Below are 17,986 nucleotides of genomic sequence, written 5' to 3'. Positions count from 1 at the left end.
GGTACTCAAATGCTGTGAAATTGATAATCTCAAAACGATAACATAAAACATACAATTGTTACACCAAAACGTTATTCGAACGTTGTTAAATTGATGGTCCCAAAACGATGACATAACAAACAACCATCACACCAAAATGTATAATTGTTACACCAAAATGTTACTCGAGTACTGTGAAATTGATGGTCCCGAGATGATGACATAAAACAAACAACCGTCACACTAAAAATGTACAATTGTCATACCAAAACGTTACTTGAACACCATGAAACTGATGGTTCTAAAATGTACAATTATCACGCTAAAACGTTACTTAATATTTTATTTTATGAATGAGTTTAAATTTTATGGAACTACTCGTTTGAACGAGAAAAAATGAGACTTGTGAGCTTACTTAACAGGAAGAAAGGAAAATTGAGTGACATTTTGACTGGCTACAGACCACGGTCATAACTTGGGAATATAGTAGCCAGACCAACCGCAGCAGCAAACCTCCATACATTTTCCGATCGTCTCCTCAGCCGAAGCAACTCTGCAGAGTCTCCGCCCATCGTCTGACACTCATTAGGATTTTCTCGTTCCAAGACGAAATGGGTATGTTCGTTTTCTCTACTACTCACTGCTTTCGACTTCATTTTCTCTCGTTTTCTCAGTTACCAAACAGATTTCACAGAAATGTGGCTCTGAAAATGTATTATTTGCTTAAAGATGTCAACTTTTATGGAAAGTGCGAGGAGAAATAAAATAATCCTTTTGGGAGAGATTTTTTGGGCATTTCAAAGCTTCTTCTTTGATCAATTGACAAAAAAAAAAAATTAATTTAATATTAAATGTGAGAGGTATATGCTTGTTGGTTGCCTAGAATCTTGGTAACAAGACTGACCCACATTTTTTTTTTGGGAATATTTGACTCTTAAATTAATGCTAAGTTAATTTCGTTTTTGGTTGGAAATTGGGAGCTGCATTTTATTAGTGTCCATGGTGTCTTCTCTCCCAAAATGTAGAGAGTTATGGGCAAAAATGGGGGAGAAGAAAGACACATTTTTTTAGTGATTTTTATTGGGAAATACACAAAGAGAACCTTTTACAAATTTTCAATTGAAAAGCGAAATTTTTAATTAAATAGACAATAAAATGGCACTAAAATGTGTTTTATTGCTGGTTTAGTGGTTCTTTAGTAAAAGAGTAAATTTTTACCGAAGATTTGTAAACGGTTTTATTTGTGCATATTTTTCTTTTTTATTGGTAATGAGTCATTTAAATAATCTGCTCTTAAACTTCTTTGAATTGAGGTGCTTAATTTTCCCACCAAATCATCCTTTTTGCTAGATATGGGACTTTTAACCAAACTTAATTTCATGGAGCATGTGAGTTTTTATTTTCTGTTCACCTTTTACTTGTTGAAAAAAATTTCTTTTCCACTCCTAACAAGGACCTGCAACTGGTTAGCTATTAAAGATCTTATGCGAGCTGAATGTTTCCTTCAGAGTTCCAATTCTTACCTATAATGTAGTAACAGACTGAGCTCGTAGTTGGTTATGACCATTTGATGTATTCTGATGTCTCGTTTTTAGTGAAACCACAGTATGATTTCCCTGCACAAGTGATGCTTAAAGTTGAGATGTTGATCATGGTTAATCTGCATTTCTTCCATTTTGACCATCACTTCTGTGATTTAATGTAAATCTAGAATGTGATTGGTCTTATATCCCTCCTAATGCACCACTTGTGCCTTTATAAATCTCTTTTGCAATTCTTCATTGAAGCAAATTAATACTTTGTAGTGAATGTTGAACTGATGCTCGTTTTATTCGTCCTAGTGATTACTTGTAGTTAGTTTCTTGTACTTGATATGCTTCATTGGTATCTGAGTGAAATTATAACAGTAAGATAATGAAAACAGCTTAAATAAGCAGTTCTGTGATTAATGTAAACCTTTTTGTTCCTAAAAGTTTTCCCAACTAAGCCTGATATATTACTAGGCTTTCTCAGATAAAAGAGGCAAATAGGAGTTTAAATTGTCCTTTGGCCCTCTACCTTAGCTCAAGTTGTATGGGATGGGTGGGGATGAGGGTAGAGATCCTAGGTCAAACCTCCGTTTGATAAAAATGGTGTTGTTTGAATGTTTTCATCAGGAAATCACAAGCACAACCATGGCATTGGATCTGAAAGGATGTCTCCAGCAACAAAACCTCAGGGAAAGGATTTATGGGATATGGAGCTTCACATTCACCGTTTGGAAACAGAGGCATACCATGCTGTTCTGAAGGCTTTTAGCGCTCAATCTAATAACCTAACTTGGGTAAATTATTAATTGTTAACCTTTTTCTGGCCTGTAGAAATTCTTAATCATGTTGCTTTTTCCTTGTGTTATTCTGATTTTTTTAGCAAATTGATATTAGCACTCCTAAATAGCGTTATTGTGAAATTTTTTTTGTTCCGGAGTGCTAATAACAATTCGCTTTCCATTCTTTCTTCTGTTATCTTAATGTCCAAAACGTCTTCTATTCTATAGGCACGAGAGGCACTTATGACTGAGCTGCGGAGGGAACTTAATATTACAGATGATGAACATGGACAGCTGCTCATTAAGATTAAGTCAGATCAGTCAGTCAAAATGATAAGGTCCTCATATTTTCTTCCTGTTTAATCAGTAGACTGACACATGTTTTGTGATTGGTATGATAACTCAGATGTCAATGATTTTATTCAGACTTTCTATTTTATTTTTTATGTGTATTTCATGCAGGGAATGGCGGAATGGTGCCCCTTGTGCTCAAGAGTATAGTGAGGATGCTCCTGGATATCCTCCTCCTCAAGTAGTGATCAATGCTGAACCGAGAAAACTGGAGACTTCACATCCTCCTGTTTCAAAGTCTCAGAAATGTGTCTCATACAGTCATTCTTGTAAAGAAACTACCCCTTCTGCTGCACCAGTGAGTAGAAAGTTTCCAAGCAGAATATTGCTGTTACATTTATTCTATAGCACGCTCTTCTGCATATCATGGAATGATATTTAGTCTCAGTAATCCTCTTAAAAAATATGACAGGATGCCCACACCAAAAACACTAATGGAATGAGAGTCAAACGTGGAAAAAACTTAACTCAAGGAAACAGCCTTGTCGTGAGCTTGAAGGCATGTATTTATTCAATCGCAATGGTGCATACTTGATTATTGTTTGTCTTACAAATGCAATCTCTCTCTCTCTCTCTCTCTCTTTCACACACACACACACACAGACGAGCTGTCTCTCTGAACAGCTCTCTTTTTTAAGAAGCAAACAAATATGTCCACAATGCACACCAGTCAATGATGCTAAAGTTAGTGGCATATGGGGAGTTGTGGTTGTAATAAAGGGTGGTATTATTGGTTAAAAATTTGTAAACTGTACTGTCAAGTCAGGTGGATGAGTCTTATTTTCAACTCATTTCTGTCAACAATACCTCTTCCTTTAACTATCTTGGTTTGTATGGGGCTATCATAATTTACTGCTCTTTCTTGATAGTAACAATTGTGTAAGGTTATCCTAACGTCCTTTATGTTTACATGGGTAAAACTTGACTGTTGAATTCAACTCGGTGACTATTTTTTTATGTTGTGTTGTTCCGTGAATTTAAATTGTAAGTTATGTTTTTTACCTTGGTATTTCTCCATTGAATACTCGAATTATAATATATGAGCACAGGAGGTAACTATCTGCAGTAGGCTGTAAGTAAGAAACTAAAATTGTATGCATAATGAACTTAGTAAGTTTTATACAACATGAGTTGATATTCTCAGTAGTCGTTTTCCTGATAGACTTCTTGTCCCCCATCCTGTTTTTGTAATTTCTTTTTCTCTTTAATAAAATTGGTTTCCTATAAAGGAAAGTATGTTTTTAGCAGAGTATACCTATAACTAAGATCCATTTATACCCTTGGGTGGGTGTTTCGATTTCCATTTAATCTCTGATTGAGCTAGTATGTAATCACGACAATATTACTTAGTTAAATTTTTCTTTAGGCTTAGGTTTTCTGATTCTACGACCTACCTGAACCTCAACCATCCCGTACCGAGGACATGTTCGTTTTATCTTTGTTGAGTTTCAAATTTACGTTTGATTACTTATGGTCTTTTAAATGATGTTTCTTAAAATATGCATACAGTACCAAGGACAACTTAGCAATGATAAAAGTACCGACCCAGCAATGCTCTCCTCTGAGAAAGGCAGGCAGGCTATGAATATAAGTTGTCATGACCCTCAGCCTCAGGTTCCATCTGGTAGCAGAAGTACTGGACTGGTAAAACCCCAATCGAAGATAGGTTCCCGCGCACCTGACTCTGATAATTTCAAGGAAAGTTGTGATTTTATTAGGATTCGTGCTACAGATCAAGTTATTCATCAGGTGAGGGAAAAGTTGTCTTCACATGTTTTCTTAAGTTATCTATTTACTTTTTCCAATGTTTGCATGAGTTAATTTCGGTATTTAATTTTCAACTGGTTTTGGGTGCTGTATTTAGAGGGGAATAGTTGAAAATACGACCTTTGATGCAGAATATGAATAAGTGTAATTTTGCCTAGGTACATTCAATATGATTCTCTGCAGTACTTGACATTGGTAACTTTTGCACCCCAAACTCGGGATATATGAAGTTGTCTTCAGTTGTTCCCTGTAAATGCGTGGATAGACACTTGAAAATAAAAACTTCTCCCCACTTGTATTATGACACTTGGTGTACCAAGCCATGTTCCCGGTACACCTTGAAATCTGTGGAGACTTTTCAGCATATCTGTACGCTGAAAAATCTCTCATACCAAGTGTCATTATATCAGCATGTCTGTTGCTAAAAGTTTCCATGGAAATGAGGCATGCCTGTCATGTGGTCAGTTGTTCATTTAAAGGGATCTTAGCCACAGAAATTCTGTGGAGATGCGTTTATAATGCAGCATTCTTCTACAACGGTATTTACACAGGTTTCTTGGTTTGGTGGTCCAGATTATCGGAATGCCTTATTATATACCATGAAGCAGCTGCTTGTCGTGAGTTTGCTTACGCTGCTTGTTTTGCTTGTGGCAGGCTTATAAGCTGCTTAGTCAAGAAAGAGTAGTCCCACTTCATATAGAAAAGGCAAAGCTAATCCTTCGAGTAAGTTTCAGGCCTCATCCTGCAGTTTGTATTCGATTATCTGGTGATTAAGAACTCAACTATTCTTGTTAAACTCTATTGAAAACAATTTTATGAATAATGTTTAATTTGGTTTAGGAGCATGAAAGAGCTATCCTCGATGCACTTGATAAACTGCCTGATGTGTCAGAGATGGGTTAGGACTTATCTCTTTAATGCTCTCTGCTTTCTCCTTGACTTCTGGAATGTAGTACTAACAAGTGTTTCCGTTTGTAGCCGATTCTCCCAAGCAAATGCAGCACAAGTATCCTCATGAGGAGCTTCCAGGAATGGGACGTGAAATGTTGATACGCAATGACGTGTATGGACAGGCTGGTAGGCTGGCATACTGAGAGTTCTGTTCAAAGTACAAGCTCTCTCTTTCAGAGTTAGGATTCCCTTCATTGACATGCAAGCTGATAGTTAATTTGACCTCGTAATTTTGGAGATTTGAAATCCTGTAAATACGACATTGTTGCAACATACCTTCGATCATATAGGCTGTCAAGAACGTAGCGCGCAGAAATGGTGCTTTGTGCTATTTTGCGTAGTCCTAACAGGTAACCAATATGAACTGAACACTTAGACTTTGATGTTAATTAATCAATAGTGGTATCTTCGTGCATTATCTCAGTTTGTCGTCAAAACTAACTCAGTTTTGGGTGTCTAGTTCCAATACAGCAAACTGTGCATCAACAAAAAAAAATATGTGAACGTATATCGGCAAAATACCACAGAGCTTCAATGTTGTGTGGAAACTAGAAGCAACCTTGTTGCGGGCCAAATTTCGAGTTCATTAACTGTACTCAACCTTCACGCCATATATCGTTTGAAAGCCCTTCCATTCTAGTTTCCAGATCTTCAATGGATTCCTCAATCCGCTATTTCTACAAAACGATATCTTCATTTGGCTAGAACATGTCGTTGATGTCAATAATTAAGGTTGTGTACGTTCTAACAAACGGAAGTAGAAGAAACAGTTGCTTCAGATTTTTTAGGTGACAGCATCCTAAATTTTGATGTTCCTCCAAGGTTTGATCGTTGTTAGGTGGGTCCTGAAAGATTTGAAGTGGTAAAGGTCATCCGAACGACAGAGAAAAATGCAAAGGAAGCTCAAGGTAGAGTGTTTTTCAAGAAGAGTAGTTTGATGCACGCAGAGAGATTTTTCAGTGCGGAGAACACACTTCGTGCACCAATTGTAATAATACAAGTGGTTGGAAATTTGGAATAAATTTTTCAATAAACTGTCCTATGAAACTTGGTGTACTGCGCCTTGTTCTTGGCACACTGAATTGAAATGAGAAGGAATTGACGCAGCATGAGCGTAGAGGGTTACAAGTGGATACCCTCGAAGAACCAAGTTTGTTGGAACCCAATAAGAGTTCGAGAGAAAAAGATTATTTAATTAATTCAGAATTGATGAATTACATTGGGAGCAAAACAACTCAAAAAGCCTACGAACATAGTTGGGGAAGCTCAGGCGTCTTAGGAAATTAAATGACATGAATTCGAATAGAAATTGAAAAGGTCGAAATTTATTCCAAACTTTATCTTGCGATTTTGGAAGCCTAAATCATTGTTTTTGGACTTAAACATGACGGGCTCATGGTCCATGAGTCTTATTCTACTCACGATTCTCTTCAAAAACAACATATTAGTGGACATCAAAATAATTTCTTGCTCCCTTATATGTCGCTATATTGATTGAATTCAATAATTCTTAACTTTATTCTTCTTTTCTAAAATATGAAACATTTTATTTTATTTTATCTTTTTTTTGTTGAAATTGACCCATATTTTATCCAGAATCAAAGTAAGGAGCCGGAGACTTGGAGTAAGAAGAACATCATCAACAAAATGGAGATCAAACATTTGAGCTTATGCAGTAGCTTACAATAATTGATGGTCAAAAAGGGTGAACTCCTTGTCGCCTTACTGAGCATTGTCATATCGTTATTTGCTATATCAGTTTTCTATGATCTAGTCAAGGTCTGCAAGAAAGAAGATAGGTTCCTTCGTTTTCTGAGAAGATGATATATGTCCCCATGTATTTTGGGCTATACTGCATAGAAATCGGACAACAATTGAGAGCTTTTGTGACCATTCAGATTTCAGCATGGCTTTAAGAATGCACTGCGCCAAGTTGTGACGCCCTTTGAATCGACTGCAACTGGCCTCATGAAATGTATCCTCTCTCCTAATCAACATCAATCACGATGATGTAAGACATTATAATATACAAGAGAGTGACTCTTTTTGCCTAATGCACTTTTATACAGTCATTACGTATTTCGAGAGTGATGTGTTTGGATATACGAAATTAACATTTACTAATACATGTGAGTTTTACATGCAAATATAGAGCCAATACTATTAAAATTGTGCTAATATATATGTTAATTTTGTGTATCTAAATAGCATTATATTATCTTAGTTCTTTTTCTAAATAGAGAAAGATTAGGCGAGATTAGCTCTTCACAATAGTCACGTGCGAGGCACCTATCATCCCCCGAAGAAATGAGGACCATCACACCTAGAAACCCCACCTGTCCATCATCCACCTAATTTATTGATAATGATGAAGGTAAATGGAAAAGATAGAAGCAGGGGGACCATGCCAAGACCCGCAAAGACAAATCGATCAACAAGAACAAAACGAAATATCACGAGCATGGGTAGAGGCAAAACAATCTAGAACCGTAGACCTAGTAATAAGTATAACTATCTGCCTCAAATGAAGCTAAAGCATATGCAATCATTTCCTTCTCTATATAAATATGTGTACACATAAATCACATTTGATGAAGTCGTCAGAAACAATTCTTTCAATCCACCATAAGAAATCAAGGGATTCCATTAGGAGCCTTAAAAATATAACGAATAAGGCAAACAATTGCGTTACTTGTAAACTTTACTAAGAAAAGCAATCGCTTACACGTGCATGCATACAGTTTCTGACCGTTTGACGGTTAGATGTCACTCCACACAAATCAACAGGGGAATCGCCCATGCGAAAACGATAGCACATATCTTATTCGTATTTCTCTATCGAAGTTTTGGTGTACCCTAATTAGTTAGTAAGTAATGTTTTTTTATTTTTTTCTGCAACGTGAACATTTGATTTGGTTGGATTCAGATCTGTGTCCTCTAGCCATTAATTACATTTATCCAATTAATTATGATGTGTCACCTTTACTTTGTCAATAGTATAATAAAAATAAAATTATGATCACTCACAATTTTAATTCAACGATGAAAGATAAAAAAAGTACAAGAATCATGATTTGGCTCGAAGCCCAGGATTGAGTAATAATTTATACAGAGGCTGCAAAGTCATAGGACCACTTGACAAAATTCCAAGTTGATATGGGGGCCGGCCTTTGATCGATCGATCATCCTCCTGCCTAACACAATTATTAGTTTTAAAAGTTCAGCAGCACGGTGTGACTATTTACGAACATGTCGACGGGCATATTGACGAGGCAATCAGAGAATTGAAAAATGAAACTGAAGAGCAACACAAGTTAACGAGGTTCGGCAAATTAACCTACGTTCTTGGATTGCACAGTCTGTTAATCAGCATGCAAACTATAATGAGATTAGGGCAAAAAATTAGGTCGCTTCACTTTTTATAACCAATCAAAATCCGTCGAACTTTGGAAAATATTTCAAATTCAAATCAGGTCACCCTCTCATTTTCATGTAATGAAATTAGACTAATACAAGTGACGGTCCATGTAGGGTGGCGTGGCTAGTGATAATGCCGAAGAATAAGAGGGTTGACAATAGAAGGAGGATGGGTAGCGGTAGCCTCTCTTTTAGTTTGAAGAAATAAATTTTGAGTTTTTTCACTTTATTGCCTATAAGTTTACCGAGTTTCACATTTATGTACTATTTCAATATTTTTTTGTGCATTACATTCTTGCAAGCAAACTTTTGTTCCAAATCAACTTACATTTTTCTCAAAATAAGAGAAATATTTTCTACACAATTCTTCATCGTTTAGCATACCAGCTTATTTATGTTTTTTTTTCCTTGCTTTATTTGATCCAAAAACCATAAACAAACAAAAACGGATAAATTAAAAAATGTGCGTGAAAATCATCTTCCATAAACAAAAACTAAGCAAACTTGAGCATAGAAACAAGGGGATATAGCAATCGGACACTTAAACCTTCGAAGGTTGGTGCCTCTCCTCTAGCTAAAGTGTTCGATCCTTATCCTCCTTGGATTTTTATTCAATTTCTGCTTACTTAGTACTTGTTCTCGCGATGAAAATGGAAGTTTATTTTGGCACCAAATCCTACAATTTCTATATGTGGTGATTTGTGGTACAGGGTGTGGTTAGACCTTGGCTTTTTGGTGGCCTAGAGAGAGGAGACGACGGAGAGAGAAGGAAAGGGAAAGAGAGTGAAGATGAGGGAAGGGAAGAGTGTTATTCAATGGTGAAATGATGTCACGGCAAAAACTACAATTTGATTTTTCTTATAAGTGTGTCACAATAAAATTCCGAACAGATAATGGTTGTGATAGCTTGACGTGCAACGATTGAAGATAGCACAACTTATTCGTCTTCTTGTTAAAAGAGTATTTTTACAACTCAAACCTGCAATCGCCGAATCTCTTGCAAAGACATGCCTTTTCCCAAGCCACATAATTTCCATATACAAGAGAAACTAGATGCCAGGATATTAACAGTTTACTCAAACAAACAATTCAATGTACACATTTCTTTTCACTAATTAAAGGCTTGTCAACCACACTTACCACCTCAAATCAAGCTAAACAAAAGCTGCAATTAACTTAGTGTCTCAACCACACAAAACAAAGCTTGTAAGTAACTATATTTACATTAACTAGTTAAAAGTTTACAGGATTAACTCATACTACCAAAGTGTTTGAATCAACCTCAAAGACATGGAACCGATGTACGCAACCAAAAGCCCACCTCCCAACACCCCATCAAGCCTCATACCTCTCCTCGGTAGAACCACGAGTGCCCAAAGCAAGCCGCCAACCAAGAAACCAACGGTCTCCAAGAGGTATGCATCACTCTGGATCAAAACAGGTGACGGAAATTTAGACCAAGCTGAGCCAACAAGCGATAACCCTAATCCAAACAGAGTGTTGAAGATAGGGCCAGCATAACATGCTGAAAATGCAATCTGAGCTCCTTCTGCTCCACCATTCAAAGCCATTGTCAAATTTGTAATCAAGTCCCCAAGTGAGTTGCCCCAAGCAAGGACTGTCAGCCCTAATATTGAAGGACTCACACCTGATATGTACCCTATTGAAACTAACAACCCTACCAATTCTTGAGCTGTAAGGTAACTCCAAGTAACACTCATTACAAACCCTGCGGCAAGCCAAGGAAATAAGCACTTTTTTGGTGGGCTTGACTTCTCAGTTGTCAAAAAAGCAACAATCCCAAAAGTGATTCCAAAAATCAAACCGATAATATAGATGGCAAGCTTTGTCTTGAAGCTAAAATTTCCAAATTGATGGTTCCAAAGTGTTGACAAAAGCACTGGTGCTAGTGTCACTGAAGCAACTACATATGGCTTACACCATCTTTCTTCACAAACAACAGGAATAGTCAATCTCCTAGGCAGATAAAGCGGCAGCTCAAGTATGAAAATCAGCATGCGAAAAAAAACTGATGATCTAAGATTAGAGCAGCATTTCTTGACTTCTACTACTTCAGAACTGCCTTGTGCAGCTCCTTCCTCTGCAGCACTGAGATCTTCCTCTTCAATGCTGCTTAGAATTGGCACAGTCAAGTCACTCTCATTGCTCGAATTACAGCTCAATTCTACGCTTTTCTTCCAATGCTTGTGTGAGATGTAAACCACAATTACATAAGCAATATAGAGCGAAGAGAAAGCCATTGCAGCCCACACATCTATTTCCTTGTGAATCAAGATAACACCCAAACATACAATGACCAAAAGGTAGAAGCAAATATCTCTCACAAAGTCCGCTTTGTGAACTCGAATGCGCCTTTTGCGCATTGAAATGCTTAAGATTCCAACCACAGCACACGACACAAAGGAAGCACCGCCCAAAACTGTATTAAGACCAATTTCGCCCGTCCCGCCACCCATAAACGAAACAAGACTGGAAAACACATCAGGGGCTCCATTGCCAAGAGAAAGCAGGGTTACCCCAGCAATTGTAGGGGACAATTTTAACAACCTAGATAAACTATCAAGTGAAGAACAAAAGTACTCAGAAGCTGTGTTCCCCAACACATAGAACAAAACCAGAAGCCAAAGAAACATACAGCAATAACCCAATTGAGGAAAAGTTCCAAAATTGCAGTAGAAAATGTTAAGATAGTTTATATAGCCTTGGGAGACACATGGGTTGTTGGATTTAAGGTAAAAGCACTTTGCTTTGTAGTCATCTAAACTAAGAAAACCCTTGCAATCTAGTGAACCAGAAAATCTGGAAACCCCAGAAGTGCTTATCTCAGAAGTGCTTAGAACCAGAAAATCTGGAGCATAGGAATGTACGACCAAGAAAGCGCATCCCACTAACAGAAACGAGATGTTCAAGAAAATGATGTAATTTTTGTACTTTGGTAAGAAAACTAAGGTACCCATTAGAGAAATTCAATTAATCTAATTTAAAAAAAAAAAAAAAAAAGTAAAGAAATTGATTGAAATTGAATTTACCTTAATGATTGTGCTCCAGAGCAATTGGAGAAGAACATGAAAATCCGAAAAATTAGGTAGAAATTGAGGAAAATATACAAAAATAAAAGGGTAGAAATTGAAATGGATGGAGGGTTTTTGAGTTTGGTAAAGCTTAAGGAATTAAGGTTGCTGCTTTTCTTGTGGAGAGAAGTGGAAGAGACACAGCATTTGAAGCTTCCCTTCTGAGTTTCCACATTGTAGGAATACTGTCACTTTATCCAATGTACGGCCATAGATCATGATGCTGCGAGTTAAGGACACGTGTCGAATGATAATGTCGTTGGGGCCCACAACCGTCCAACAAAAAAAAAGTTCCCACGGCATTCAAGCGGTAAAAACTACACGTATGAATTTGGTGGACGTCGGCTATCACGGTGAGTTTAGCATCTGATCTGTGAGAGCAAAGAGAAGAGAACCCACGGTACAAAGACTTTGCGTCACACTTACGCACAAGGATTGTCTGCCCTTCCATTTTTGATGTTCTTCTGTGTCCTTCTGTTTTATGTGGTCACGGTTAAATCACGTTAACATTTTATATTTTTTTATAGAGATAATAAGATAAAAATGAACAGTAATATAAAATGTTAACATAACTTAACTGTAATCGTACAAACAAGAGGACATATGAGGACATCAAAAGTAGAAGGGCAGACAATCCTTGTCTCACACTCAGAGCTTCAACATCTATCTATCCCTCCTTGCCAATGGGCTTTACATTTTTCTTACTTTCTTCATTATTTGTTTGTAGATCACCTTGTTTGAGATATTTTTGGGTTCATTAGTTTTTGTTACGTTATTTGATCCTCTTAAAAAGTGATTCTATTGCATCATCAGTTTATCATGCAACAATCATGAATTTATTGGGTAGATAACAACAACAAAGCCTCATTTCAATAAGTATGGGATTGGCTATATAAATTTAAAGTGTCACTGAAGTCAGTTTTACGCCAATTTTATTAGATGGATGATACAATTTTTTCAATACATGACCAACTTTACAAATATTTTTGAAAAGTAATTTTCACACACATTCTTTTAGCTTATTTTATTTTTTGGACAATTGTATGAGAAACTAAAAAGAGTAAAAAAAAAATAGTGATGCTATTGAGATTAAATTTTAATTACATAAAAGAGTCCCTCCGCCTCATACAAGGAGGAGGACGTGACATGATTGCCTTTATTCAATCCACTTTCTCCTCCACTTGACCATTTCATCAACAATGTTATCTAAATGCTTTTGTTTCCTTCTTCAATTTGATGCTAGGCCCAAACAAGAAACAAAGCAACACTAGACTAAAACAACTGCCGTACAATAGCAAGATAAAAAGGGATACAAAGGAGAACACACACACACACACACACACACACATATATATATATGTATGTATGTATGTATGTATGTATGTATGTATGTATACAGATTGCTTAAAGGGAGGGATCCGCATTTTTTCAAAAAAATGGAGAGCCTTCTCCTGACCATTGGATGAAATGGATGGTTGAGATTAAATAGCTGATATAATCTTTCTTTTTCCCTTTTCTTTTCTGGTTCCCGCCTTTTCCTTGCGACATAGACGCACATCATCTCCCACGAACAGAGCTTCGCACCAGCCAAATCACAGGCCATCACGAATAACCTTTGAGATTTCAGGTATAGGTCTCCTCCTCATTCACTATTTTAGATGATTAATTTGAAATTTGGGTTGAACAATTGGGGTTTTTTTTTCTGATTCGGGATGTCCAAATTTCTATTTGCAGACAAACAGGGAAACAAATCCAAAGTGTGATTCGCTCAGCTTATAAGGTTGAAGGACAAGTAGCAGCAGGTATGCAAAACCTTTGAGATTTCAAGTATGGGTCTCCTCATTTACTATTTTAGGTGATTAATTTGGAATTTGGGTTGAACAATTGGGGTTTATATTTTTCAAATTCTAAACACAAAAACCTATTGCGTTTTGATTCGTGATGGTTCTGGTTTCAAATGGGTCCATAAATTTGGTGGTTTTCTTTCGGGTTTTAGGGTAAAGACCTTTTGAGTTCTAATTCAAATTGGTTGCATATTTGAATGGACTGAATTAATAGAGTATGAACTCGGGACCTTATAACCTTTTGAGTTTTGATTTTGCAGGGAAAGCCCCCGACTGGTAAGGATTTGCTATTGAGGCTGCCATTTTCATTACTAATTAAATTGTTTGTCATTTGCTTTTACTTAAAAAATGACTCTGTATATGCCATATATTACCAATGATGCCATTTGCATTACAGGTTAGTTATCCATTTTTGAAAATCTTGTGCAGAGTAGTTGATAATGGTGATGAACTATTTATATGTGTTTGACTGCAGTGTGCACACGTGATGGCCATGGCTGTTGACAAGTGAGTGGTCTTAATTATGAAAACCTTTTTAAGTATGCAGGGTTGGATATTGACAAGTGAGTGATTCTTTTCTTCCATTCTTTGCTAGCCTTTGTTTAGTTAGTACTACGGTGAAAATAACGAGGTTGTCTTGTTATCTTTTTAGTCTTCAAAACTTGGAGTGCTGTCTGTTTGTCCTCTTTCCATATTTCTCGTGAGTGATCTCTTGGCCGTTTTTCATCTTATGTAAATTAGTTTTAAGGCCTTCTCCTTATATGCAAATTGACGTAGAACTATCATTTGTTTAGTTACATGCTTGCAGAAGGTCTTGGTCTGTCTGGTATTGTGTCAATATTGTTCACAGGAATGGTAAGTGGAAGAACTGTACATTTTTTCTTTTTAATATATTCTACGGTAAAGCAGTGCAATGGACAAACTGGTGTTCTGTTTTAGGTCATGAAGCATTATACGTATTCAAATTTATCAGAAAACTCTCAAAGATTTGCTTCTTCCTTTTTCCATTTGATATCATCACTAGCGGAGATGTTTGTGTAAGTGAGCTTTTCATTGTCTTTATCACATATCAAGTATTTAAGCTGTTATTTACACATGACACACCATGCTTGTTTTGAAATGAAAACCTTAATTTTCAGGTTTATATACATGGGCTTTGATATTGTCATGGAACAACATAGCTGGTCACATGTAGGGTTCATTTTTTTCTCAATTGTATCCTTTGAATTAGTAGTTTAATGTGAAAAGTTCTTATACTGTAGCAACTGAAACTTCCTCTTTTTCCTTAACTTGGTGCGTGATTGCCTCAGATATTTATTGTAGTTGCAAGGTATTCTTTCTGTATGTTTGTTGTGATGAGACTTTGGTCACAATCTTACTTTATTAGTCTTTCAATTTCTAGACATTTGTTATTTCATTTTCCTTGTCCGTTTTGTACAAATCGTTGTATTTTGGTATGAAAATCTTAATCAGTTTGCCGAATGATTTTGTGTAGGGCAGCTAATGTTTTTTCTTGTGCATATTTTGTCAATTTGGTTCGATCTGCACACAGACAGATACATTTAAAACACCAGAAAGCACTTTGGTATAGTGGTAAGGGTTTCACTATTTTCAGTCTTAATATAGTATGGAAGGTGATGATTTAATGTGGAGGAACTGTGCGTAGATGATATTTTTATTAGCTACACAAGTGAAATGTATTGCGTTTGTGTCGAGTCTTGAGATGGAAATTTAAAGGAACCGATGCTGTAGAGGAGATGAAAAGAAACCGATGCTGCAGAGGATCTATGGCACTACATGGGAGAGTGAAGATCAATTGAAGGCATTTATCCATTTCAAATAGGAAGCTAAATGTCAAGATCACAGGAGCCTTGGTCAAGTTCTTGACCTGTTTTCATATCTTGGTTTACAAAAGGAAGCCTCACTCATATCATGAATTTCCTATTCGAGTTGCTGAGTTGATGAGCAGCAACCAACAAGCAGAGTATGAAAAGGAAGTTGCAAAACTCAAGCTTTAGCAAATTAGCAGCAAGTAGGAATATGAAAAAGAAGTTGCGGATGTCTTCCATGTTGACTCCAAAGTTATTTATTAGCATTTTGTAAATTGTTATTGTTTTTCACTGTGTATGAGAAGCATTGTAAAAGAATTGGATTGATATTCATGAAATAAAAAAAGGCATTTGATGTCTTCCATGTTGCCTCCAAAGTTGGTATGCTATTGTTCTTTATCATTGAACTATAAATTTCTAAATAAAGTCATACAAAATACGTGAATTCCTTCAAGTTCATGGCCAATTCCTCCAAATTCATAGAATAAACTTATACAAAACAGAGGATACTCATTAACACCATATAAATTAGGAACAAAAAAAAAAATGAGATCAGCTTCCTATGGACAATGAGTGCTCCTCATCCTGCAAGTTCATGGCCAATTCCTCCAAATTCATAGAATAAACTTATGCAAAACAGAGGAACCTCATTAACACCATGCAAATTAGGAACAAAAAAAATGAGATCAGCTTCCTATGGACAATGAGTGTTGCTCATCCAGCAATTAACCAAAATAGAAATCATAAAAATGCTGATTAACAATAATATGCTATTATACATCAAAGACAACAAACGCATTTCAACTATTGATATATTAATTGCACGATATACATAGAAAAACAAGCGGAATATGTATTCTTACCGATTGTGGAGTTTTGGACAATTTCTTTTGTCATGATTAACTCCATATTGCCCACACCCATGACGAAGGTTACCATTAACCCTCTTCTTGCATTTTCGTTTCTCTTTTCCCTTTTTAAGTCTCTTTCCAGATCCTTTGGTCTTAACAGGATCAGGTTCAAGAAAACCAACATCATCTACTATCGATTTTCTTTTTGCATGACATTCCATATCTCCTTTGGTTGCAGGAGGTTCCATATTTTCATTGGTACCACCAACCAATGGCCTAATCTTCTCATTCACAGCATCCATCGCCTCACAAAAGAGTTTACTTGCCTCATCATTTAGAATGACTTTATCAATCAAATGCAAATATTGTTGGAATAATTTACCACGCCCTTCAAGTACGGATTTGTCGACAGAGTGACTTTATCAATCACCATGAGTGATAATGCTGTGCATAGTCTTGGCCACCACCTCCTTCGCATCCCTCAGTTTTTTTATGCTTTTTTTATGAATTTGGACCAGCTTCTGTGCTAAAACTGGAATACCAACAATGGACTTGTCAATCTTCGAAAGCAGGGGATGGGTTAGAAATAGTTCATGAGCCATCGCCCCTGCCTCTTCGTAAGTTTCGTCACCGATCCTGTTCCTTACACAGACATAACCAAGACCAATGTTTACATCATCTCCAGTGACCTTTTCAAGTAGTCCTTCCGGTGCCTTGTCCACTTTCGTAACCACAGCGAGAGTCCTCTCACCAGTTTTATCTACACTTTGTGACATCCGGATTGACTCACACGTCGTAAAATCCACTGTAGCAGACAATACATTCAAAATAATACTTTCTTCCGGCTTAAAATACTCCATGACCATATCTTTGATCTGACATAAATATTTTCAGGTTGGCCATGGACCGGAACCCTTGTGATTCCCGGAAGATCAACCATAGTCAGATCCGGAACCCCATTCTTCTTCACCAACAAGGTAAGTGGCGTGTTCGAAATTCCCTTACCTTCCCCCGCAATAGAATTAGTAGCTTTCACAATATCTTTGGCGATCTTGTCTTCATCAGTACGATCAAATCTGCCATTGTACTCCAAGGAAAGTTCAGGCTGAGGACTCGAGTGGTGTTCCAGCCTCATAATAAGAGGCACTCTCATGCAGATGCCTTAGCCCCGAGGGAGGCTGATGCCAGCCAAGGATTCGAGCACGCTAGACTTCCCCGATGACTGGTCTCCGACCACCACAATCGTTAGCAGCTGAATGCCTTCATCCATCAACATCAAGCTGCGTAACTTATCTACCGCATCCAGAAGAGGGCGGATCTTGTCATTGTAGGACGACACAATGGATGCGCATTTGAGAGGTACTGCGTCTAGTCCTGCCTGAACGACAAGCCTCCTCAAGACAACCTTCCAATAGGCAATCATTCTCATTTTAAGTTCATAGGCTTCAGCTAACAGATGCGGGTACATCCTCAGAACACCGACTTCCACTTCCCCGATGCCTTCGATATCTATGACAGAAGGTTTCTTCTCATCAGTTTTTTTATTTTTTTATTTTTTTATGAAGAAGAATCTTCTCATCAGTTAAAACTCCATGAA

The 17,986-nt window shown here is 37.0% G+C and overlaps 3 protein-coding genes and 1 long non-coding RNA gene across 5 annotated transcripts; 2 read left to right on the top strand and 2 right to left on the bottom strand.

Moving 5' to 3' along the window:
* The first annotated feature begins 347 nt into the window (after window positions 1-347).
* On the top strand, window positions 348-5,774 carry LOC137713946 (protein EMSY-LIKE 3). Its single transcript, XM_068453307.2, has 9 exons — window positions 348-594; window positions 2,136-2,302; window positions 2,516-2,625; window positions 2,750-2,936; window positions 3,051-3,137; window positions 4,148-4,387; window positions 5,060-5,128; window positions 5,246-5,303; window positions 5,384-5,774. The coding sequence occupies exons 1-9, from the start codon at window positions 591-593 to the stop codon at window positions 5,497-5,499; spliced, it is 1,038 nt and encodes a 345-aa protein (XP_068309408.2). The 5' UTR covers window positions 348-590; the 3' UTR covers window positions 5,500-5,774.
* Window positions 5,775-9,827: 4,053 nt separating this feature from the next.
* Window positions 9,828-12,050, bottom strand: LOC137713176 (cation/calcium exchanger 2). Of its 2 annotated transcripts, XM_068452443.2 has the most exons (2): window positions 11,824-12,050; window positions 9,828-11,350 (listed from the first exon to the last, which is right to left on the bottom strand). In XM_068452443.2, exons 1-2 carry the CDS (start codon window positions 11,859-11,861, stop codon window positions 10,033-10,035), a joined length of 1,356 nt encoding a protein of 451 aa, XP_068308544.2. In that variant the 5' UTR covers window positions 11,862-12,050; the 3' UTR covers window positions 9,828-10,032. The 2 variants fall into 2 exon arrangements, with proteins under 2 accessions (XP_068308544.2, XP_068308543.2); XM_068452442.2 differs by lacking the exon at window positions 11,824-12,050 and having other exon boundaries at window positions 9,828-11,817.
* Window positions 12,051-13,316: 1,266 nt separating this feature from the next.
* On the top strand, window positions 13,317-15,915 carry LOC148691489 (uncharacterized). Its single transcript, XR_015955888.1, has 9 exons — window positions 13,317-13,492; window positions 13,600-13,667; window positions 14,185-14,272; window positions 14,362-14,409; window positions 14,504-14,564; window positions 14,649-14,924; window positions 15,020-15,039; window positions 15,205-15,302; window positions 15,462-15,915. It is a non-coding gene; the product is annotated as an uncharacterized LOC148691489 (long non-coding RNA).
* A 777-nt stretch (window positions 15,916-16,692) lies between these two features.
* DRP4A (Dynamin related protein 4A) lies at window positions 16,693-17,910 on the bottom strand. Its single transcript, XM_088684648.1, is given in 2 exon segments — window positions 16,693-17,269; window positions 17,272-17,910. Coding segments are annotated over 2 exon segments (1,044 nt in total). The 5' UTR covers window positions 17,858-17,910; the 3' UTR covers window positions 16,693-16,811.
* Window positions 17,911-17,986: the final 76 nt, after the last annotated feature.

This window comes from Pyrus communis, chromosome 14, assembly GCF_041283825.1.
Source record: "Pyrus communis isolate YQ-2024b chromosome 14, ASM4128382v1, whole genome shotgun sequence".
Lineage (NCBI taxonomy): Eukaryota > Viridiplantae > Streptophyta > Magnoliopsida > Rosales > Rosaceae > Pyrus > Pyrus communis.
This window is presented reverse-complemented; position numbering and strand designations above follow the sequence as displayed.

What these genes read in the sequence shown, in the direction of transcription:
- LOC137713946 (XM_068453307.2), top strand. An exon ending in AATCTAATAACCTAACTTGG is followed by an intron (nt 2,303 to 2,515) that starts GTAAATTATTAA and finishes TCTATTCTATAG; the next exon opens with GCACGAGAGGCACTTATGAC. An exon ending in AGGCAAAGCTAATCCTTCGA is followed by an intron (nt 5,129 to 5,245) that starts GTAAGTTTCAGG and finishes AATTTGGTTTAG; the next exon opens with GAGCATGAAAGAGCTATCCT.
- LOC137713176 (XM_068452442.2), bottom strand. Translation starts at nt 11,751, where the DNA reads ATGGGTACCTTAGTTTTCTTACCAAAGTACAAAAATTACATCATTTTC.